General features: G+C 40.4%; 1 protein-coding gene across 1 annotated transcript in view; it reads left to right on the top strand.

Moving 5' to 3' along the window:
* The window catches only part of atp1a2a (ATPase Na+/K+ transporting subunit alpha 2a), a 41766-nt gene extending 16084 nt beyond the window's left edge, over positions 1-25682 (top strand). Inside the window, exons 10-24 of the mRNA XM_063885700.1 lie at positions 1334-1443; positions 3816-3950; positions 6336-6415; positions 8431-8540; positions 10961-11136; positions 13551-13687; positions 14867-15017; positions 15784-15952; positions 17155-17309; positions 20260-20383; positions 22130-22275; positions 22372-22502; positions 23176-23277; positions 23519-23610; positions 25271-25682. Coding sequence (XP_063741770.1) covers positions 1334-1443; positions 3816-3950; positions 6336-6415; positions 8431-8540; positions 10961-11136; positions 13551-13687; positions 14867-15017; positions 15784-15952; positions 17155-17309; positions 20260-20383; positions 22130-22275; positions 22372-22502; positions 23176-23277; positions 23519-23610; positions 25271-25299 — 1847 coding nt within the window. The 3' untranslated portion in view covers positions 25300-25682. The remainder of the gene's footprint in view (positions 1-1333; positions 1444-3815; positions 3951-6335; positions 6416-8430; positions 8541-10960; positions 11137-13550; positions 13688-14866; positions 15018-15783; positions 15953-17154; positions 17310-20259; positions 20384-22129; positions 22276-22371; positions 22503-23175; positions 23278-23518; positions 23611-25270) is intronic.
* Positions 25683-25837: the final 155 nt, after the last annotated feature.

Raw genomic sequence — 25837 nt, 5'->3', positions numbered from 1 at the left:
AAGACTCTAAAGGGTTAACATCTCTACTACAGCACAACTTAAGAAAAGGGCAAACTGAGATTTGAGTCACTTGTAAATTAATGTATGCTTGGGATTTTGTGGCAGTTTTAAGGGATATTAAAATGTATGTATGTATTCTAAACAGACCCAAGTTGTTGGTTCAAGGAAATTAAGTATATTTCAGTAACGTCTTCCTACATTTTAACCTTAGCTTACCCTCTGACAAAGATGCAACTCCTTTCTCTCACCAACTTCTCCATAAAGACATCAGGCGGCACAATGCTTCAGTTATGATAAGAAAATGCTGATATCGTACGGCTAAGATACTACTGCCAAATAATTAGTTTAATAATATCCACATATATCATACTAAGGCACGCATACGCTTTAGATAAGGTGTATTAGACATTTGTTTGCTTTTATATAAGATCAAACCCCCTTTGAGGTCTATCTGTGCCTGGGGAGGAGGAAAGGAAAGAGATGGCTCGCAGGAAAGTTGGAGAGTGTGTGGGAATACAGAGCGGGAAACAGTGACCACCTGCTGAAATGAATCTGTCCAATGTTCACGCCGCCAACCGACAGCTCTGTTTGCACCAGTGCTCGGATTAATTGAGCAGAGGTACGCAGTGGGCGGCACAACCATCAGCTACAGTGCAAACACATCTTCTGCCAGAGTTTGCCGTGGAACCAATCCGATTCCTGTCTCAGCTGCAACCCGGTCCAAATTTCAAAGGATGTTTTAGCAATAACCAAAAAGGGTTCCGGAAGAAACAAAAACAAGTGTATGCATACCAATGAGTATTGAGTAGGCGGATGTGGAATCACACAATAAATAACTGCTGTTGTAGGGCTGATGGAGGCTGCACAGCTGAAACAACTGCATTTTTCAAGAGCAGGGAGTATGTTTTTGCAGCTGTTGCAGGTTTTGGATCCTTTTCGCACCTCGCTTTGTCAAATTCAACAACTCGCGCCAACTTGTGCTGATGTTGCAAGATACTATCTGTTTACACACTAGGATTGACAGTGACCACTCCAGAGAGTCAGGGCTACAATAAAACTGGAACGCGGCAGAGTGAAGGTCATGTTTAGTTCCGGTTTGCTGGGAAGGAGAGATGAATTTTCCAAACAGCTTCTTATTTTCCGACACATTCTGGTTAAAAATGCATGCCATTTTCCAGACTGGGGATTTGAAAATCAGCTTTGTCGAGGAATAAGTGATTGCTCTTCTTTTCTGTTATTTAGCTTCAATATCCAGAGCTGTGTGAACCAAGAGTTAAGTCAGGAGCATAAATAGTGCATGAGTCTAACACAGCTCCTTCTGCTATTCTCTCAGGTTTAGGATTTGACAAGAGCTCTGCTACTTGGGTTGCTCTGTCTCGCGTAGCCGGCCTATGCAACAGAGCAGATTTCAAAGCCGGACAGGAGAACTTCCCCATCCTGATGGTATGAACCTCTGCCCTACACACACACACACACACACACACACACACACACACACACACACACACACACACACACACACACACACACACACACACACACACACACACACACACACACACACACACACACACACACACACACACACACACTCACACACACACACACACTCTCTACCAGCAGCTTTCCAAACCTTTGCATCAATGATTCAGTCTCATGAATTATCTGCACTCTCTTAAACAGGAAGTCAGAACAGGTTTCATTTAATCTGAGGACATTACAAGAAGACCTTTTTTTAGGATTGGGATCTAATTGTGCATGCACATTATTCATAAGAGAGGATTTTGCATTCACGGTAAGGGGAAGTTTACAACATCAGGAGAGTGTCAGGGAAGCTGTCAATCAAAGATAATCAGTTTGAATGTTTGAAATGAGCCACAAAAGGACTATTTGTACAAAGAATCACCCCCTTGTTACCTTGAACATTTGTGGACATTGTCTTGGGTTCCCTCAATGGTAAACAAAGATTTGGAGTACTTGTTGATGCATTAAGTAGTTTATATATTGTAAAAACTGATGTAATGGGTTTGTAATCAACATGATAATCTGTGATAACTAATAGCAGCAGTACACATTTAGTAGAAGTACACTATTTCTGAAATATTTATAGCAATTACCTCATAGTACTCTAAAAAGGTACTGAGTTGCTGTGTTCAAGAACAAGCAAATAGGTGTGCTATGCCTTATATTTTATAAATGATTAGCATACAGACAATAAAGCTAATATAGCTACAGTTGAGTTGCAACACACAGATGCACTTTAGTAAAGATTCAGTACTTAAGTATTTTGCCGTGGGGCCAGCCAATCTTCACACACATGGCACCCGCAGAGAAAAAAACATCCCATAAAAATGATTTGTCAATTCCACTTGACACTGGTGCATGGCATGCACACACGCACGCACGCACACAGATTATCCGGTGCACCCCTGGAAATAACTCCCCTACACTGACACAAACACACACACTGCTGGGTGGGTAAGTCAATAATATCCCAGAGTTCTTCCGACCGCTAACCCTCCAAACTGTGCTACATTGACCTGCAGAAATTCCCAGTGTGGCTCTCATACTCTCTGCAGCCTCTCTGCAGCCTCTCTGCAGCCTCTCTGCAGCCTCTCTGCTCTCACCCCTCCAGGTGCCCTGGCTTCCTCCCTGCATTAAGTAACAACCATATCTCCTGACAGCACTCAAACACACCAGTCAAGGCCCGGGCCGCTCTGCCACTACAGGAACAAGTCCATATCTAGCACCCGGGAAAACAGAAATGGAATTTCCTTGATCTATTTACTCATTCATGAAAAGGCACAAACAAGGACAGATCGAGCAGAGCGCATGTCCTTGTTTAGCGGCTGTTCATGAATGAGTAAACAGGAACAAAGACAAATATCTTGTCTCGGTTCGGCCCCTATTGGTGTATTGGCTGTAAGGTCATTCGGCTCGGCATGGATTTTATTACATTGGCTGCAAGAGTGGAAGAGATTGCAGTGACCCTCATGGAATTCTTATCAAGGGGGGTTTTCTTTTTTCCAGGTTATGAGAGGATAATTGTTCAAGCATCAGCCAAGCAACTTTGTCACCCATAAGCCGGTCCACCTTAAAATTAAAAACAAATATAGAGTGTTGTGTCTCCAAACTGTGGACAAATGAATTCTGAGCCTTGTGAAATTGTTTCTTTCTGAACTTGCAATGCTTTAAATGTGAGCTCTGCTGCTAAAAAGCAAACAAGGAATTGTCAGTGATGGATTTCTGAAGAACACTTTGAGAAAAAATGGACCACAGAAAAAATAAAGGTGTTTTAATACCTTCAAGCTAAAATAATTTCCATTTAACAGCCAATTTGCCAATGCTGTGTAATGTGTTGCACAGATATTTATTTATAACATTGTTTTCCATTTTTAAAATATACGTATGCATATTCAGGGCATCCTTATCCTGACAGCAAACGCCAAATACAGCAAACTACTCAGCTTTTTCCTTCCTGAAAACACTGAGCTGCTTTAATCAAATTTCTCTTCATCCCATGAACTGAAAAAGAAGAAAACCGGGTTTTGCACTTTCATTACTTCTACATTAAATAGTTACATAACTTTGAAAACAACGTGGCCCAGTGCTGGATGTGCAGATGATACTCCTTGCATCTTTAATGAGCCCCGTAATGGAAGAGAAGGAAGTCATCTCAGGTACGGATTTAATCAGCAGAAGTTCCCTTCCAATGCAGATGGAGATAAACACTGGCAGGGAGACCGACAACACTCTTCTCTTAATATGAATATGTGAGTGACTGTGCTAATGTGCGGCTGTGTGTGTTTCCCCAGAGGGAGACAGCGGGGGACGCTTCAGAGTCTGCTCTGCTCAAATGCATCGAACTGTGCTGTGGGAGTGTTCGTGAGATGAGAGCCAGAAACACCAAGGTGGCAGAGATCCCGTTCAACTCCACCAACAAATACCAGGTACTGACTGCATGGGACTGATGTTCAGAAACTCACCGTCACTGTACATCTCAAACTGTTTAGCAAATACAAATATTTACAGAATATTACTTAACACTTTCAGATATATATTTGCTCAAAAATACTTTATTTATTTATTTATTATAATTAATTATATATATATATATATTTTACAAAATAACAATTTTGTATTTATAGATTTGACTTAAATAAGAAATTAATTCTACGTATTTTTTATACAAATCTTAATGTTTTAATAAGCTTAACATTGTAAGTATACATTTTTATTTCTTCATAAATATATTCAATTTATTTCTTATTATTATTTCTATATTTTTCTTTACAAATCTTATTTTTTAATGAACCTAACATTGTTTTTATACATGTTTTTATTCATAAATACATTCAATATACTTCTAATAATTATTTGAATTATTTTTTTAACAAATCTTAATCTTTTATTTAACTTGTGTTTGTATTTATTCACAAATAGCTTCAATTTATTTTTTTATAATCTTAATTTTGTGTTTTTTATTTGGTATAATAAATATATAATGTTGCCTGTGTTCTTTAAACTTACAATATTCTTAGTTCTTCCAAGCATTGCAAGTGATTTTTGAGTGAATCATGCATATTCATTTTTAACCTTTTTACTTCATGTTCAGAAAGGCAGCCTGAACTTGCATGCTCTTTTCCAGCGACACCCTGCTTTACATTCACACTGTTGCACACATTTACGCTTGGAAGCCGCCCAACAGGCCGCGAGCACAATACTGTGATCCACAGAGGAGCTGCTGCAGTTTCCATGTGTGGTATTTATGACGGAAGAATACACCGGGATTAGAAACTGGTTGTTTTTGGAGGCTCAGAAGATGTTGCTAGCTTTCAATGAACAGAAAGTCCCTCTGGTCTGGTCCCAGCATAAAGACCTTTGGTTTGAGTCGGGTTAGGTGAGAGGACCTAATGTGTGATAAACTAAATCACTTTAAATAAATACTTTATAATTCAAATTTAAGGAATAAGAATCTTTGTGTGATTCCATTAGTAGTTATTTTCAGAAAAAGCAACTGTCATCTTCTACATTTCTCAGAGTGAGACAGTTATAAATGTCTTAAAAGCTCTGAGGGAGAAACAAAACTCCTTTAATTATCCTACAACACGGACATTTGCATTGTTTAGCAAAGAGACAGTGAAGATAACAAGCAAATACAATAAGGAGGATAACATATGAAATAAGTAATACAAAAATAATAATAAATAAAAAAGTGCTTTAATGTTCAAAAAGCTCGTTATTGTTCTCTTACTGCCTGTGCTGCAGCACCTCTTTTCACCCTCTGTCTGAAACCAGAGCCCAATCTGCTCTGATTGGTTAGCTGGCCGGCTCTGTTGTGATTGGTCAACCGCCTAGAGATGTCCCTCCCCTTAGCTTGTCACAAATAATGTGTTGGAGCGCTATCCAATAGAAACAATATGTTTTACGGAAGTAAAACAAAGGACTACAGTGGAGGTATTTCAGACAGAGGGGGAGTGTGGGAGAGAAACAGGGATTTTAGCCTTTGCAGACCATTGACATGCACACAAATGTACAGTATATACCACACTACAGGAAAGGGAAAACCCCAAAAAGCATAACAGAGCCTCTTCAAGTTCAGCTGCGTGCTTTAGTACATCCTGTAGGAGTCGACAACATTATCAGAAATTAATACTTAATTTAGGACTGTGCAAAAGTCCTGAGCTCTAACAAGTTGCTCAAGGGCAATGCAGCAATTAAGACAGGGGGAGTGTTGCTGCTTTCCTCCCAGAGTCTGTCAGGAGATTTGCACAGGAGTATGAATAACTCAACAGAGATGTTGCAGCAAACAAAGAACTTCCTGAATTCTGTGCACCTGTTCCCCGACTTAAAACAGGAACATTTGTGTCGAGGAAAAAAAAAAAGCAATTTTGCTCTGGTTTCCTGAGATTAGATATGCTGTGGCTAAGATACAAATTACCTGAGGGAGTATGTGTGTGTGCATGTGTGGGGGAAGGGCCGATGCAAGGTGTACTACCACAGGAATACATTTGAGAGTGTGAATGAATGCTCCTTCAACACGGTGAATGCATAGGACTCACACTGGGCACTCAGTCAAGTCAGCTCTGATAAGACTTTTTCTCTCAAACCACTCGAAAAAAATGACTGGAGAAATGATTGCTAGTACAACCGTGAAATTCATTGTTGAGCGTCACTAAGAGGCATGTCTGTCCTTAGCCTTTTTCCTTCTGAAGCGACGACACAAGCAGGAAACAACCAGCAATAAACTGCATAGTGCAAATTGTTTCAAGATTAATACTGCAGTGTTTTGTCCTCACCGGCCTTCCTTTATTCTCCCCCTTTTATCTCCCCAGCTCTCTGTCCATGAAGCGGAGGACAATCCCTCTGGTCATATTCTGGTCATGAAGGGAGCGCCAGAGAGAATCCTGGACAGGTTGGTCAATCAATAAGGGATCGATTATACGTCTCCCAAGTGAGGCATCACAAAATGCCTGCTCCTTTTTCATTTGATTTTTATTTTATCCTCGTCTCCCAGGGATGTAGTGAAAACTTCTTAAAGGCTGGCGATATTTTTAGTATTATTTTTAAAAACCCTATCAAAAGACTAAACTTGGGTTTGAGCCTAAAAGCAGATATAGAGAACACATAAGAAGCTGTCGACATGTCCAATCATCACCATGAAATGTGTTGTGTAGTTTTGAGTCCATCCCACATATACCGTCCTGCTGTGAAGTGACTCACTGAAGCACCATGTGTGTATTAATCCACGGGTGAAAATAGTCTCCATCAAATTCAATATTTACCCTAGGACAGCTGCTCTACAGAAATGAATCATCTTTTCTTTTTTTTTAAAACAATTAAAGAAGGCTGCATGTTTGTGACCTTTTACAGAAGGAATGTAAAGTCTGAGAGCTGAGAGCCACCGAAAAGATAAAGGAATCAGAAAGAAAGAACACGATGATGAATCAGAATCAGAAGTTCTTTATTCGACCCACAACGAAGGGAAGAGTGCAGACAAAAGGCAAAGGCTAAATTAGTAGAGTAACATATTCAATCTGTGATGGACACTCCTGGAGAAATGGAGACAAAACTCAGGGAGACACGGGGAGAGCTGGAACTTTGATGGCAAACACTGAAGGTTTATTATGAAGTTAACGGCCGGAGAGTTGACAAGACATTTGCCGTAGCCACGAGTTCAGACACCGGTTGGCCAACCAATTCTCAAGAACTCTCCTGCAGTTCGAGGTTTTAACCAGTTCAGAGTGTATAATCAGCATTCCTCATCAGTGAGACTAGACAAATATGGACCCTGAATCTAACTAAAGCTGTCGTCCATGGATACAAATGTGCGCCAGGGAACCTACAGTATGTTCCATAAGGGATGTCCTTGAAATCCTGTAAGGGATTAATAAAAGTATGTCTTCTTCTTTTCTTCTTCCAGATAAGAAGGGCTTCTAGACGTCCCTGAACAATAAACTATCTCATGGTAGCTTGAGCTCGGTCATAGACTGGCATCAACAAAGCACCCAAGCTGCCCCTCCTTAAGGGAGATTACAGCAACCCCAAGGCCACAGAACTATGCCACAGGAATAGAGACAGAGGAAGGAGAAAATGATGAACTGTGTCAAAGGTTAAACACCTAAGCCAAAAATTCCCTAACACAGTCCTACGGAAGAGATTCAGGGCACATGTGGATTTTTCTTTTTAGATTGGACCCAAGTTATTCTTTTTTTTTTTTTCTAGATTAAAGTCAGAATTCTGGGGAAAAAAATATATTCAGACTTTTTCCTGAAAATCCCTGAAAAAAAAGTCCAAATTCGTACTTTAATTTCAGAAATAAAATACAAATATCCCTTTTGGTCAGATCGAAACAATTTCCCCTATGGCCCTAATCCTGTTCCGTACAGTAGAGGCAAAGAAAGTAGATATACATCCGTGGCGAAAAATAGGTAGCAGTATTCTTTAGTAAGTGAACATATAAAGTAAAAAGGAAGCAGCAAGTGGCGACATTAATACTGTATATTGCACATCACACAGTCATTTCTTCAACAGTAGTGTTATAATCTGAGTGAACTGGAGGGGCAGCCGGTAGTAAACAAATAAATCAGTTGAATACTGTGAAGTATGTATTTCACAGCCAGTAATATAGACTATATAGAGAAAAATATAGACTAACAGCAGTCTAATCCTTTAAATGTTTCTGTTATTGCAAATTAAAGGCATTGTGGGTTTGATTGGAGTTGATAAAGATATGTATATGCCCAAATATGGTGCTATTACACTTCATTAAAGTCACCCTGTGCAGCACGACAACTCCTCTGTGACCTTTGACATTGGCAGAGTTTTTTAGGATGGTTCACAGAAGTAAGATAATACATTTCTATTCAGACAGAAAGTGTTTTTGTAGCAGGAGAAGCATTGAACGTGTTATTTACAAATGTGTTACAGGTGCAGCAGCATCATGGTCCACGGTGAGGAGCAGCCACTGGATGAAAACATGAGGGATTCTTTCCAGAGCGCTTACATGGACCTGGGAGGACTGGGAGAGAGAGTGCTGGGTATGTTTCCTGCCACCCGTTATTACTGCCGTGGGAATAGAGTGTGAGGAGAAGCAGTCACAGTACTCGCTTTTATTTTCTCCTTGGAAACGAGGATAGTTAAGCTACATGTCCCTGCAAAAGTGCTTTCATTGCAACGGTGTAAACAAAGATGAAGATGTTGGCACTGCCGGCTTGAGCAGAATTGCAATCGACTGTCATTATGTTCAGGACAAACTCTACAGAAAACTCTAAAAATGAATAATAAGAATTGCAAAATGAATTACCAAAGTTCAAAATGAAATAATTGGGAGAAACACATTGATGGTTTTGGTTTGAAAAATAAGGAATAATCATAATATAATATTAAAGCTTTATTTATATAGCACCTTTCATACATGACATGCAGCTCAAAGTGCTTTACAGAAAGGCACACATCACAAGTTAAACACCAACAAGAACAGATGTGTAATGCAGATACATGCAGCATAGCAACAGATTCAGAGATTCATTCTAGCAAAGGTATGGTACTATAATAATAAAGGATGCAGCTATTAAAAGACCGGCTCAGAAATAAACGTTGGTATAAAACTGTTCCATAAATAATACAAATTAAAACCTTTAAGAACAATAAAACAGGATAAAAGCCGGTACATGATAAAGAATAAAAGACCATTTAAAAGGACGCTAATAAAAAGCTAATCTAAAGAAAAGTGTCGTTTAAAAATGTCCACTAAGACAGTAGTGTTACTACAATAACCCCAGACTGATCCTTTACATGTTTTTTACTTGATAAATGAATGGCATTGTTGGAGGGATACGTACGCTGACTAACAGGTGTCAACACGTCACAACAACCCAAAATATTTCCATTAGGAGAAACATGTGCAGTTTCAAAAACCATGCAAATATAAAAACACAAATGTGCCAAAAAAACATGCAAATGAAGAAAAATCTTCACCTACTTCACCACGAAACACACACACACACACCCAGCCCCCAGGTCCGACTCCTACCTTCCTCTTAAAGTGCACTTATCTAAAGAATAGTAAGTTAGTAGGAGAAGGTACAGTATATCATTTATAAAACTGGGGACAGATTATTGAGTATAAAACCAAAACCAAAGTAATAAATGCAGGTGCATGAAGAAGCAGATATCATTCCTTGTGTGTCCATTTAGGTAAAGGTGGGGTCAAAGATTTGAAGGAGAGAACGTTTCTTCTGATGGAAGTGTTTTGGAACGTTGTAGCGCGTTCACACCTGTTGGCCACCGTAGATTGGAGGTGTTGAAGTTAATTCTGTTGCCAAATTCGGCACTATCTTGGTCATACTGTCACACTGTGTATGCCAAAAACTCCTCACTGTACTAAGTCCCCGTACTTTACAGAGCTCAGTTTAGCCACAAATCCCTGGGAATGTGTATTTTCTTGAGAAATGGATAGACATTTACTTTACACAACATGTCAGAGAAAGACATTTCCCTTCTTCTTCTCCTTCTCCTTCTCTTCTCCTTCTCCTTCTCCTTCTTCTTCTCCTTCTCCTTCTCCTCGCCTCCTCCTCCTTCTTCTTCAGAGAGATGTTTTTCTATGTAATATTGTAAAGATAATGAGTTTGTGATGGACCGGTGATTAATTCCAGGTCACAGTCTGCAGAAATCTCTAACATTCCTACTCAAAACAACATTGTAAAATGCCATTGTGGGTAAAAACAAAAAAAAGGTAATTACCAAAAGTTCAACTTGCAATATCTCTCAAGTGCTCGGCATCCCGACTCTGTAAATGTCATCATTTTGACAACCCAAAAAAAACCTGGCACCATGGGTAATAATTATGTGTTATGCTCATTCTTTTTTGAAAGCAGGTGTCACTTTATTAAACTGTGAAATGTGGAATAACGCCATTTCTGGAGTGAAATTCACAAAAGCATGTAAATTATTAAACCTCCGTTATGCCTTGGGTGATGGCGGCGATGGCTCGGATGTTTCTTGACAAAGAAAGGTTTCTCCTCTTTTACACTGAGCATTTTATTGTGCTAGGCTCTGTGGGGATTCAAGGGATGCATATTTCAACGGGCTGCTGTTCATGAATTAATAAAAGTAACTGATTCCATTTGTATTTCAGACCTGCAACCTCAAAGTCTACATCTAAAATTAAAAAATGATTTGTATGCAAACTCTAAGGTAAAGGATCACTGCAGCAGGGACGATGTGTTTCCTGAAAGGTTCTTTGTTTTTCACGTTAATGGCAACAGCAGAATAAACTGCAGCATCCTTGTTGGATGCTTTATGAGTCATAGAAAATGTTTTAAGTGCAAGATGAATAGGCAGTTGATGTCGGAGCAACAGAACAGCAGGCTTTATGTTTTTCTCCGTTAGCCACAGCATGCTGTGGGATGTCAGTCAGTTATGAACGATCACCTCACTGATCCCTCTCCTCTTGCAGGCTTCTGCCACTTGAATCTGTCTTCATCCCAGTTCCCTCGAGGATTCACCTTCGACAGCGACGAAACCAACTTCCCCACCGAGAAACTCTGCTTCCTGGGTCTCATCTCCATGATTGATCCGCCGCGTGCCGCTGTGCCTGACGCAGTGGGTAAATGCCGCTCCGCCGGTATCAAGGTAATTGGTTCCACAGACTCAACTTTCATTGTTAGTGCCTGAAAAGCCCTTTTCCTGGGGCTCCATTTATCATTTTTTTAAGAGCAAGGACTTGCACGTCAAGTATCTTTTCAAGTCAAAAAGATGCACTTCCAATGACAGGCGATCACTTCGAGGGGTCCTGATGGATGATAATTGTTGGAAAAATGATCAGAAGAAGCTGCTGATAAGTTATGAATCAATGAAGGCCAGCCGAGGAAACAGGAGCAAAGTGTGTTGTTTGTTCTCCCCTTGTTTTTGTGGAAGATATTAATGAAGTTACAACATCATTAGAGCAGGGAAACATTTCATTTGTATTATAAACATTTAAATAAAACCAGGCACGAAGGATGAACTCACCATATTCAAAGATAGAAAAAGGTTCATTTTAATAAAATGCAGATTCAGAACATCTATTATAGATTTGCATTATATGTTAATCGACTGACAATACGTGCAGAGCAGATGTTTTGTCAAAAAGGTAATAAGCCAGGGCTGCGGCAAGGTCACACAACTTCAGCAGAGATTAAAAAAAAAAAGGATAATGAGTGGAGTGAATAATTCCGGTGCTACTACAAATGTACGAAAAAGGGATTTTACACATTTATTTTCAGGTACAGAAGTTATCGTGCTTCTTTTGATAATGAATTTGTTCAAAGACACACTGTAATTGGCTTAAAAAACACACTGGAGGCAAGAAGGGAGCGAAGATGCAACTTAAGGGAAGAACTAGTTGATGGGTTTTTGACAGAAAGTGAGGAATTCACTGATAAAATCTTAAGATCTCAAAGTTGTCTGAGAGTTTTAGATGCAATATATCAACTTTGATTTAACTGAGGCATTATCGGGTTACCTTCAAAATGTGTCATGTCTTTTTTTGACTTGAAAAACATCTGCTTGGATCAGAACATCGTCAATTTAAATATATATAGTTGGAAGTTATAGATACACATTTCTCATTTTCATATAAATAATACAACTTACTCAAGTCTATGCTCTAATTGAAAATAGTTCATATGAGTTGTGGAATTTAACTTAATCCAAGGTGTGATACGCTTCACATAACTTCCCAATAATGTCCGACAGTGCTATGATTATACTCTGTGATTGAGCTGAAATAAGACAATTTTGTTCACACACACGAGTATCCGGTGTATTTGCTGGTAGCTGAGCCACAGGGGGAAACTAAAGCACATGTTCGTGTTGCTATAATTACTTTTTATTGGATGCAGTGCTGATGTGTCCGTGAAATGCCTGTCTTCGGTCCACGGCGTCTGTCTAAAGGCTTTAGTGATATATATATATATATATATATATATATAGCGCTCTATCTTTATTGCACCTTCATTCAGCCTGTCAGACGACTGCGGGAGACTGTAAGGAAGCTGGAGATTTTAGGAATTTACTCGATATTATATATATATATACTCAACCCTTCATACACTAGACGAGTTATTCCCTGCAGTTTGAATGAATGCAGGTATGCCATAATCCTCAAATAGCATCTTTCTCCTCGAGAGTATTATAACTGATAGACTTTATTCAGAACGTTCTAGTGTGCTTATGTACGGAACAGGATTAGGAACACACGTGAACACATTTTTACATCTGATTAAACTTGTTTCTTCTTCGTTCTGAGATTAAAGTCAGGAGTCTGTGAGTTCTGCGGTTTCCTTACTCATACTTCGGAATTCAATTTCGAATTCTCCCTTTTTTTCTCAGAATTAAACTAGATTAGTGAGACACATTGACATTGCATATCATTTCAAAGCAAAATAAAGTTGGAAATCTGTTAACATATACATATCAAAAGTAAATTATGCTTTTTCTATCATGATTCTGGATTTAATCCCAGAATTCTGAGAGAAAATTTTGTCTAAAAAATAAAACTGCTTTGGTCAGATCCCCCCCAAATAAAATTCACAAAGAGGACTAGATTTTTGGGTGGGATTAAAATAAATCCTAGTCCTCTTCCGCACTTATGAGATACAATCAGGAGAGAGTCAAGAGAGTTTTGTATTCAATCATTTTCTTGTTTTAGAATGAGTTTCTAAACCGTTGTATGTGTCAGAAAAGCTTGCAGTAAATGAACACTGACGCTGTACACCTGGGAATGGAGAGATATGAAACCAGTCATTTAACTTCAGTCCTGACCATTTTAGACCTCTGGGAACAAGCCAACCAAGATGTAAGTTGGCGTATACTGCCAGATTTGAACCCGTAACCCATAATAGCGCCATTCTTCCCCAGTGTAACTACACAACACATTTGGATGACTTATGGACCCCTTAAGGCCCTAACTCATGTATGCTCTGACACAGGACGCACAGGAGGGATACACAGGGGTTTAACTTGATAATGCTCCGTGATTTACGGGAACTCCTGTCCTCCATCAGGTGATCATGGTGACAGGGGACCACCCAATCACGGCCAAGGCCATCGCCAAAGGTGTGGGCATCATCTCCGAGTGCAATGAGACTGTCGAGGACATCGCCGAGAGACTGAATATCCCTCTGAGCCAAGTTGACCCCAGGTCTGTGTGTGTGTGCGTGTGTGTGTGTGTGTGTTAGAGGAGGTTTAGGCTGTGTCCTCAAGCATCTAAGAGTCAGTGATGTGTCAGGATGCAAGGATATGTGAGTGTTCAAAGGAAGATTTTGACATTTTGTGGGGTTTAGGAGGAGATGAATCCTCATATTTGTTAGATGAATATAAAGCTGGAGCTAGCAGCCACTTAGCTTAGCTTAGCTTGGACTATAATCAGCTAGCTTGGCTCTGTTATTTTGTAAGTCATTTATTAATTAGCTTGTGAACACTTTATAAATCATCAATAAGCTTTTATAGATAAACAGGGCCAGCTGTGACCGGTTGCATGCCAAATAGTGAGCCTACATTTACCTGTACTGCTAAGCCTTATATTGCTACTTAGCTTAAGTGATGCCAAGAAACATAAAGATGGATCGGGGTAGAATCAACTCAGTGAACAACAGATACCGAGGAAGTGGCTGATGAAGAAGAGGAAGGAAGCTATGTAGCCAATATAATAATAGGCGTAGTCATCTTGCCAAATAGTGAGCCTGTGTTGATGTATGAAAACTATGTTAGAACTGGTTTATAAATGGTCCTTAATGATCAATAAAGTGTTTACAACCTAATTAATAACCTAACTATAAACCCTTTATCAATCCTTTATAAGGGTGGTCTTATTGTAAAGTGGTACCAATGTGTCTACTGTACCAGCACCTGTAAAGCTAATACTGAATATGAACAGTAACACCTTAAAATGGCAAAAAAGGAGAAATAACTTAAGGAGAGAGGAAGGGATGTTTGGTCAGAAAGTAAAGAAAGTATTTATAGAGAAGTAAGAATATTAAAGTCACAATATAAACATCAGAGTGACAGTAGGTATAATGACAGGGTTGGGTGGTTAGAAATAGGCAAATCCTGTTTAACCACAAATTATCCTTTGAATATTTTCTTTTTTCATTTTTGATTATATATCATTTGAATGCATTGTCCGCTTTGGAAAGACACGACAAAAAACTCCTGTGTGTGTGTGGGTGTGTGTGTGAGAATGAAACTTGAGGAAACAGAATGTAAATGCCCCCGTTATTACTGACTCCTTACTGTGTGTGTGTGTGTGTGTGTGTGTGTGTGTGTGTGTGTGTGTGTGTGTGTGTGTGTGTGTGTGTGTGTGTGTGTGTGTGTTTCCCAGGGATGCCAAGGCTTGCGTGGTGCACGGCTCAGACCTGAAGGAAATGAGCCCAGAGTACCTGGACGACTTGTTGAGGAACCACACCGAGATAGTGTTCGCTCGTACCTCCCCTCAGCAGAAACTAATCATAGTGGAGGGCTGCCAGAGACAGGTCAGTGGACAAGTGTCTGTGTGTGTCTGTGTGTGTGTGTTGAGAACAAACTGCTGAATAGAAATATGTGTGTTTATATAGTTGAATGTAAGCATGTGTGTGTTTGCGATAAAGTGTGGATGAATGCTTGAATGTGTCTGCTTATTTCCAAGTGGGGAGGTATGGTTGAATACAGTGTGTGTGTGTGTGTCTGTGTGTGTGTGTGTGTGTGTGTGTGTGTGTGTGTGTGTGTGTGTGTGTGTGTGTGTGTGTGTGTGTGTGTGTGTGTGTGTGTGTGTGTGTGTGTGTGTGTCTGCCATTTAAGGCTGAATACTGTTTTGCTGTTTGTGTCACTCTTTGTGTGTGAGTGTGTTGAGCCAATTGTTAGTGCAGGTGGTTGAATGGGTGAATACAGGTGTGTGAGTGTGTGTGTGTGTGTGTGTGTGTATATCTCTGTATGAGTATATGATTAATGTTAACTCGTAAAAATATATGTCCCTTAATGCGTGCGCTCAGCTGTTAGTTGTGTATACGCACTTGCACACTCCTCCTATATTGAGGTCACGCTACGATTCACCATAACTCACTCTCTCACTCTCCTTGTGTCTGAATGATCGCAAGTCAATTCCATTTTTCATTTAATCTCCCTGGAGCTGCTTTGAAAAGACATTATTAAGACAAAAAGAGGAGGGGAGGGGGGGGGGGAGAGAGGAAAGCTTAAATCACAGTCCTTATCTCTGCCTGTTCCCTGACACTTTTTTGTTCACCGGGTCCTTGCGGGTTGCAGGGGGCGATCGTGGCGGTGACGGGCGACGGCGTCAACGACTCCCCGGCCCTGAAGAAAGCCGACATCGGCGTTGCCATGGGGATCGCAGGCTCTGATGTGTCCAAGCAGGCGGCTGACATGATCCTGTTGGACGACAACTTTGCCTCCATCGTCACCGGGGTGGAGGAGGGTGAGTGGGTTGGGGGGGAGATCAAGGAAGGCGCAGGGAGAATAATAGAAGAAGGAAAAGTGAGTCAGAGAGACAAAGAGGAAAAAAGGGGATTTAAGAAGTTTTAAATTAAACCAATTCTGCCTCCAAGCTCCTTTGTGATGTAGCCGCAGAGACTGGAGATTACTGTATTGTTGTAAAGTCACCTGGAAATGGAAAATATGATATTAGTTTCTTACTGGGAGAGTTTTTATAGACTTAAAGGGGACATATTCTGCTCATTTTCAGGTTCATATTTGTATTATGTGCTCTACTGGTTCCATGCTTCAATGTTCAAACAGCTCTTTATGTTTCTCCTACTGCCTGTGCTGCAGCTCCTCTTTTCACCCTCTGTCTGAAACCAGAGCCCAGTCTGGTCTGATTGGTTAGCAGGCCGGCTCTCTTGTGATTGGTCAACCACTTAGAGATGTCCCACCCCTTGGCCTATCACGTACAATGTGTTGGACTCGTTAGAAGTGCAAGTTTTACATAGTGATGTCATTATGATCCGAAAGTAAACAAAGGAGTCCATTGGAAGGGTTTCAGGCCGGGGAGTGGGGGGTATTTAGCCTTTGCAGACCATTTACATGCACAAAAATCCATATGACACACTACAGGAAAGGGAAAACCCCCAAAAGCACAACAGGGCCCCTTAAAGATTTGTGATTAGAGTCAGAAATTGGGACATGACATCTGGAATTACTTAAGACTTTTATCGAAAAACATTCTCGTCTCACGGTTTTACTTCTGGTACATATTTTGTATCTGTATATTGTACACAAACACTGTAACGTCTCAAAAAGGAACATGTCCAAGCGTCATTGATCATGGTCAGCACTCAGAGACCTGAGTCTTGACCTGCATTGAGCTTATTAAGACCTTTGAAATGACACGGCTTCAAGGACTTGACTTACTTTGACAGATTTTAGATTTGAGTTGAGGCTTGCCACACGATTATGTATTTAATTAAAGTGTGGGTTTCTAATACAGGCTGAGAGAAAGCGTTAGTGATGTGAATAAGCTGACTAAGCAGTAAAAGTCATTTTTCATTGCAGGAAAACTCACTCGAAAGTGATGAAGCAGCAGAAAACACACACTATTAAAACTATACCATGGTATGTAACAATGTCCCTATGCCTATATTTATCCTCTGTCTGTCTTTCTTGTGTCTCGGATCACCGCAGGTCGCCTCATCTTTGACAACCTGAAGAAGTCCATCGCCTACACGCTGACCAGCAACATCCCAGAGATCTCGCCCTTCCTGCTCTTCATCTGTCTCAGTGTTCCTCTTCCTCTGGGAACCGTCACCATCCTCTGCATTGACCTGGGCACTGACATGGTGAGCGGTGGTGGGGTGGGGGGGGGACACTCAGTCCCTCAGACCCTTTATCGTCCTGTCAATCATTGTTTCCATTCAATATCCCCATCAATACCGAGGCCTACGTTCCCGCAAAATGAACACTTCACATTTATTTTCTCACCTCAGCTTGTATTGTTTCAAACATGTCCACAAAAGGGAAAAATATTACAAAAAATTAAACTACAAATGCAGTTTGGGCACATTTTCATTGGTCCATTTTTTTGGACAACCAGTGCCTTTATTGGAGGGACAGAATTGAAACAGGGAGGGAGAGTTTAACATGCAGCCAATAAGGGTGTAACATGGTTCTTCCGCTTGAGGACCAGACCCAATTGAGCTTTACGGTGGCCCCTTCTATCTAAATTTAACAGCATTTATTAATTGAATGATACGTTTACAAAGGACTCTCGGCCGTGGTCTTCTCCTATTTAACTGGTCCTCAGTCCACTTTCGAGTGGTTATCTGTGTACAGCGTCGTAGGAAGAAGGGCTGATCTCAAACCTTTCAAGTTGTTTTCTACTCTAAGGTCTTTCCGGTCTCGTTGTCTCTTATTGGTTAGTGGTAACGGGGCGGGTCTGCGGCACATCTGACTTCGTCATTTTCTTCTGTCTTCTTCCATTGGCTGACTTGGACGGAGGCGGGTCCAGGGCACGTTCTGCTTAGCCCTCTTATGACGTCACTATTTATGATATCTTATTATACAATTCTTCTGAGGTTCATTGGTTATTAAACAGGTGATAGTGTTATTGCAGCCTCAATGAGTGAGAGGTAGAGGCGTTGTGTTTACTGTGTGTGTTCTCCCTCTCCTATACGATATACTATTAGCTACATGCTACGCGAGGCTAAAAACAATACCATCCGGTGCGACCGGAAGTAAAAGTCCGGTCCGTCTGGAAACAGTGAAGTATGTCATTTAATGTTCCGTATCAATATATTGATTTATTCTCCTAATCCTTCGCTTGTTTCAGTCCTGAGTATTTTATCATTTCTCCCATTTTCTTCATACTGTGATTCTTGCAGTGAAGATGTGTCAGTGTTGTATTTTTCTGTGTTTTTCTGGCTTTTCAGGCAAATGTCATCTTTTCTCTACACCTTCAGTTTACACAGGATGTCATGGCAACAACATATTTTTTTATAGATCTTTCTTATTTGGTTTTATTTAAAATCACTGAATACTCAAGCTAATTGTTGGCAAAATGTCAGTGATTCTTCTCAACGAGGGATAAAGTTAGCATGTTGCATAGCCACAACTAAGCTAATGTGACAGAAGGAAACTTGTGTTAATACTGGTGTTCAATATGGGCGCCTGGAGGTAAAAAAAAGAACATTTGGTTTAATTTGTTCTTTCTGTTGGTGGAAGAAATTCGCTTTTGGCTTTCTGCCGCTGTCCATTTGTTTGAACAGAACAAAGGGCGGGTGCCGCTCACACACAGATTTACATTTCACTGCTCTGCCATTTCCAGATGCCAGTCTCTCCATTGTATTTCCAGTAGCAACAAAAAGAGTTGCTGGCACGCTGCTTGCCTGAGGGGCGTAATCCATCATTGCGAAAGAAAGGAAGCACAGGATGAATATATTCAAAAGGACTTGTTCACTTGTGTTCATTACTGTAACTTTAATTTTTCCCTCTCTCAGCCACCGCACAGTATGCGGCTGCAACCGGTTCCATACATCTCAATGAGCCGGGGGCAAGAAAAACGTACAAGTTATGAGGAACATAAACTATAATGGCCTCGTATTCAACTGCCAGGAAGCATTTTAAGTCTCCAGATGAAGAGGAGCAGCTTGCTAACATTGTTCTACTCTTTGTATTCAGGTGACTTTAAAGATTAACTTCTGTGGTGTTCGATCAGCAGGACAGATTTGTTCGTGTTCACAAATATTTACTTGCGATCACAGGGATTGTGCATTCTTTATCAGCCGGATCTCTCTTCAAATATTTGTGATGATTGAAGTTTAAAAAGACTCTTATTCTTGCAACTGTTTTGCATAATAAACCCCTTCCCTTCAAAGCAACACGTCTGCATGGGTGGTGGAGTGAACAGCTGGATGTCTGCTTTGAAGAGTACAGTAGCAACCTAAAAAGAGAAATATTCAATAAAGTACCTGAGAAGTGTTTATAGTACAGTACACGAGTAAAATTACAGATTTCCCATGTCTGCCGCAGAGGTTGTTAACAGCTTGTTAACAGCTTAGTTCAACCCAAGGCAACAGGCTTCAGGGCTCTGCTGAGATTTAGCAGTGACAAGAAGCACTTGGAGTCTGCTATGACTATTTTTAGCAAGCGCTGCCATGTGGGAAAAGGATGGCTGCAAAAGATGTTTATCAAAAGCAGAATGTGACACACCGACACACCGCTTCCGACTCGGTTATGGCCAATTAACAGACATGTACACAAACTATCAAAGGTGTAAAAAAAAAAAATCAAAGCCAACATCCTGTCCCAGTTTTTCCTCCACAGCTGAGGGTCAGGGCCGGGTAAAACCAAAGCAAACTGGATTTGTCAACCGCCAAGCATGTGTTTGGTTCCACACAGTGCAATATCCCCTTCTCAAATCCAGAGATATCCTGCCTTAAGTCTCACATATTGCTCTGGTGCTTACCTGATAAAACCAGCCAATATGAGGTCTTTATTACAGGGACCTTTCTCCCCTCCTGTTTTATGAGCACCTTGGAATTCACAACCAGCCTCTCTCCTCCACCCGCCCCTCTCTCCGTCACTGTCACTGCTCATTTCTTCCCTCTCCTTTGCCCCCTTTTCTGTCTGTTCTCTCCAGTGATTGAAAGCTGAATTATATCAATGGTGATATGTTGACATCTGCAGCTGTCATCACGCCTTTGTACCGTTGCCAAAAAGACAAATTCCCCGAAACATTTATTGTGTATTGTGCATTAAAATGAACTGTGCTGTCCTTCCCATTCCCTCCAGGTTCCAGCCATCTCATTGGCCTATGAGACAGCTGAGAGTGACATCATGAAACGGCAACCGAGGAACCCCCAGAAGGACAAGCTGGTCAACGAGCGCCTCATCAGTATGGCGTACGGACAGATAGGTTTGTGGCTCATAAGCTCCCTGCAGCACAAATCTTAAACTTGAATCACTGACAGGCCGCCCGTAGTAAAGATATGCTCATAATAAACTCAGCAGGCCTAAAAAACATTGACATTTATCAGAAATCTTGGCATTTTCTACTGCCTAAATGTTTAGGTATTCACAGTTAAGGGAAATAGATCCCGAGGTGAGCAGAGAGCCTCAGTATTTCCTTCTAATTGTCGTGGCATTTACAGCAAATTGAGAGATGAGTGTGCAACTGTTTTCTCCTGAATCATGGTCATGTTTCACTGGTTGGAGCCTCAGCTTTTATATGGTTTTGGGGAATTGTGTAACTCAAAGGCTGGCCCAATTGTATGGGCTGTTAAATAGGTCAAAATATGACGGGGCTTTGTCGGGTGACAAGGTGAAGAGCGCGTTCAGAACAGCCGCAAAGTCTCATTAACGCTCCGTAATTCAAGAGAAAACTTGTGCAGGTCACATCAAATCACATTTACAAGCTTACATTACAGCTCGAAGCCCTGAAGCATCGACAATAAAACCTTTAACTGAGGATCTGCAGCCCGTAGTGAGGAGAAGGAAAATGTACAGAGTCCCCAGGAAGCAACAGATTTTCTTATCACTGAGGAAATTATGCTAATGCCTATCAACGTAAATACTGACCTGGTGCCGGGTTTCTATTCAGCAACATAATAAACACGATGACGAATAAGCATAGTCAATCTGTGCACAGTTCTTGTTGAGGTTTGCTATAAGTGAAGACTTAAGCTTTGAAATGAGATGTCCATCACACTGAAAACGTACCGCCCACTCTGACAAAACACATTTTCCAACATGAAATTAGAGCTCACCCATCGGCTATTATTGCAGTCCTCAGCTGTCTGGAGCCATTTACTTACAAAATAGCAGTGTTGTCATTGGGCAGAGGGAGGAAGACATAATCACCGGAGCTGTTGTTGAACACATACTAAGTGGCGAGCAGCAGGTGGGCACAGGCCGGGTGTCCCGGGTGTCACACGTGTGTTCTTTCCAAGATAATTTATGTGGCATTTTGTGGCATAATCCCCGTAAATAAGTGACCCAAATCCCAGACCGTTAGTATTATTATTATAGCTCTTGACACCCATTCATATTATCTTTAAATCCTGTCAGTTTTTCTGCAGTAACACTGTCGCTGCTGCTACACTGTGATGAGACATTAAAATGTAATATAACAGCACTTAGTTCACACAATGGTCTCGTATCAATCCATTATCCACCCATCCTGTCGCTGTGATTTATACTAATATACATCAATTAATGTCTTATTGGGTCAAGTAGCACTAAAAATCGTTTTTTAAACCCTGTGCAAATAAAAAAAGGGAACATTTTATTCTGAAGGTCAGACATTTCTCAATTGATTCTTAACATTTTCCTGGTTTTGTATAATTTGAATCCCCAAAAACTAGTAACAATCAGATGCTACCATAGTGAAGAGTACACTGCAGTTAAGGAACATGCAAATGATAGATTTATGCAGTTTAACTCAACATAAAAAACTAAACCCTTATTAAAATGACCGAACTAAGTGTCAATGTTCCCTATAACTAGAACTGAATTACATAGTTCATATTAGAAACAGTTCAGGATCATTATGAGGAAATGACAGACCTGTAAAATAAAGTGTTGCTATAAAATGTAATGGTTAAGCAACCCTTACTAAGAACGATATAAATGATGTTTCCGCTCTGCACATTTTGCTCTCCAGGGATGATCCAGGCTGTGGCTGGTTTTTTCACCTACTTTGTGATTTTGGCTGAGAACGGCTTCTTCCCGAAGGATCTGCTTGGTATCCGCGTCAGATGGGACAACCGCGAAGTGAACGATTTGGAGGACAGCTATGGGCAGCAGTGGGTAAGGAGCGAGGACGAAGAAAAACAAACACAACCTTTATATATACAGTATGTCTCTATGCAGTACTGATTTAATGTCTGTGTTTTACTCCCGCAGACCTACGAGCAGAGGAAGATCGTTGAGTTCACCTGCCACACCTCCTTCTTCATCAGCATCGTTGTTGTGCAATGGACTGATCTGATCATCTGCAAGACCAGGAGGAATTCGCTCTTTCAACAGGGCATGAAGTAAGTACCGGAGGAAAGAAAGAAGGGAAAACTGGAGTAAAAGATCACTAGAAGGTGTTAAAATCATGGACACTTTTCGTTCAGTTAGTAATAGGGTGGTGCAGTGATGATGGAAGTTAGCGTTGATAGGGCTCCCTGGACAAAATCAATGGGATGTTTTTTATTGGATATTGTAATAATGCATCAAAATTACAATATTTGATTAGATGTAGAGATATACATTGATAATCTCCACATCCTGACATCACTTCTATCATAAATACAATCACCAGAAGGAAAAAGCCAACTTAATGCTACAAACAAACTACAGCCCGGTCACATGACTTCACGTCACCACCGCTAAGCTAAAGGCGGCTAATGTTCGAGGTGATGATGTTTAGTAGCCTCGATAAATCACTTAGCAACTAACGTTTTTATGAGACATATTACAAGTATTTATTGATGTAATTTAAGCTGTATAACAAAACTTGAAAATCTCCTTAGCTCGTGATAAACACAGATCTTTTTTCTGGCATCAAACGAAAAGAAATCCTTCCAAAAAATCACTGACTAGGTGACAAAAGCACCCAGAAGTGCTAAAATGCTAAGTCATTTCCAGGGTTTGGGACTCATCCCTGCACCACTCTATTGACTGTAACATTTCCTCCTTTTCTTTTTCCTCTTTGTTCAACAGGAACAGGATGCTGATCTTCGGTCTGTTCTTCGAGACGTCTCTGGCTGCCTTCCTCTCCTGCTGCCCTGGGATGGACGTTGCCTTGCGCATGTACCCCCTGAAGTACGCTCTGCATATGCATATCTCCACCCAACCGAAAAATAACCTCTTAACGACCTAATAGGCTGCCATTAGCCTGTCACTCTTGCCTTTAAATGAAGTCTCTGATCTTCTTAAACACGACGTTGTTATCCTTGATATTAAAAAATGGCTGCAATGAATTGAACAATTTGCATTCTTCCCGTGACTCACTGCTGCTCTCTCTCTCCCTGCCCCTGTCTTACTCTTTCTCTCTTTCTATCAGGCCGCTGTGGTGGTTCTGTGCCTTCCCATACAGCCTTCTCATCTTCATTTATGATGAGGTCCGTAAATTCATTCTGAGGAGGAGCCCCGGAGGTAAGCAGTTATTAAGAGTAACTGAGATTAAAAGGTTTCAACCTTCTCTGTCTTGTTAAAAGGCTGAAAGAAACATTGGTGATTGACACACCTATCTCAGGAACCACATGTGCCATTTTCCATCAAGACCTCTGTGTGTCTGTCAGCTCTCCTACTGTCCTATAAAATACACGTCTTTAAAGAGTAGGCTGTCCACTCCAATAAAGACACACGGATTGACGAAGTCGCTCCATTTCTACTCTGTTAATCTGACCTGAAGGATCCCAGCAAGCATCTGACATTCAGACGAAGATCCAGTTCAATGTCAGCCATAAAAAAATATTAAAACCAACATAGAGATTTTATACTGAGATAGAAAAGGAAAGTACAGGTACCAATTTTACTAAATAATATTTGTAGCAGTGATGGATGAAAAGATTCAAGCTTATATTTTGGGGTTTTCAACATTGTTGCCAGCTATAATAAAAATAATGAATAATAACAAATATGAATTGTATTAATAATAATAACCACCTTTATTTGTTATTAATTGTATTTATTTCATTATTATTTTATAAACCAGATATATATCAAACATAAAAACTAAGTGCTTTACCTAAAACCAAATTAAATACAATGGATGGAATTAATTTAACCCCTTGTAAAAAAAAGAAAGCATATATAAATCTTTACATGGTGCAGATATATCAATTTGCATACTCTAGTGAAGCTGTCAGATTATAAAATGGTTAGTGTCATCATGTAAACGGTGTTATTAATCCTGATTTCGCTTTAAAAGTCTTTTTTTTAAATCCCAGCTTCAACCAACGTAGCTTAAAATGATCAGTCTTCCAGCTCAATGCAGAACGGGTCTCCAGCTTTGAAAAGCGGCAGTCTCCGCAACACTTCACTGATCACTGTTTGTCTTCCAGGTTTGATCCCTGACAAAATAGCATGTAAATGCCCTGCTGTCTGGCACTTTGCTCAGGAATTCAATTTGACAAATGGAGTGTAAAATCAAGGCAAACAAACATGACAATGGTGAAAACTTTATTGTTCCTTGCTGATAAACAGACGGGGGTGAAAACACGAGCCACTTCTAATTATATTAATAGAAGCAATGAAGAAGAATGATGTTAGCTTATTACAAAAACAGAGGTAATCTATTGGTTGCATGAAGGTAAAAACCCATAGCAACGTGTTGGATGTCTAAAACGTAGGCAGCAATCTTTATGGACTCAGACAACTCAGTGAACATGTGTTAAACTTGCACCAGGAAAGAGATTATACCTGTCCAACAGCATTCACATTCAGGAGAGAATGATGAGAAAGGAAATTAAAGCAGGCTGATGAAGACTCTTGAGACGCGCAGGGAAGATCATGCACATGATATGGACACACTACAATAGCTCCAAATCTGTTCACTGCCATGGCGTTTCAGCTGATGAGGGCCGAGACTTGGAGAGACAAATACAATTTATCGTGACAGTTAATCATTTCTGTTAATCTGTGTGTCACGGGCCGCTGATCGGAGTCTTGGTGTTATAAGGGGATTCATTTGGAAATGTATGAAGATAAAGACAAGCACATGAATACAAATAGAGCGAGACAAAAGGATATTATGAAAACTGCTGCCTGTCATTTTGGTCTCTGACAATCCCTCCCTTTCCCTCTCTTCCAGGTTGGGTGGAGCTGGAGACATATTATTAACATTCAGAAATGTCAGTCTGAATTGTGTGTATGTGAGAGTGGGTGTGTGTCTCTGTACGTGAATTTGTGAGCGTATACACTGTGTGTGTGTGTGTGTGTGTGTGTGTGTGTGTGTGTGTGTGTGTCAGTAGTAATATTGCAAGGATCAGTTCACAAATCTGATTATCATAGAAAACATTGCTGAAAATAAGCTTTTGGTTGTGCTTCCAGTTTTTCCTTTTTGTTTTCTCAGAACACATTTCCAATAGAACGGTGTTAACTCTGTATGTGCCTTACATGAACTGGAACTGAAGTGAAGCATCATGGCCTTTCTGGCTATGGAGGAATACCAAATGTGGTTCATCATGTGAAATGTACCAAATAAAATGTGTTCCAATACATTATTCCTGGACATTGTTTTAATTGTTGTTCATTTATTTTGTGAACTGTAGTATTCCTTAGGAGAACATACATAGTGAATTTCAATATGTGCAATATCACTGATTGGATCTGCCTTTGTGTTTAATTGTGTTAGTTGTGACGCTACTCAATGAGAACA

The sequence above is a fragment of the Eleginops maclovinus genome, chromosome 6 (genome assembly GCF_036324505.1).
Source record: "Eleginops maclovinus isolate JMC-PN-2008 ecotype Puerto Natales chromosome 6, JC_Emac_rtc_rv5, whole genome shotgun sequence".
NCBI lineage: Eukaryota > Metazoa > Chordata > Actinopteri > Perciformes > Eleginopidae > Eleginops > Eleginops maclovinus.
The sequence above is the reverse complement of the archived record's forward strand: the minus strand, read 5'-3'. Positions and strand labels throughout refer to the sequence as shown.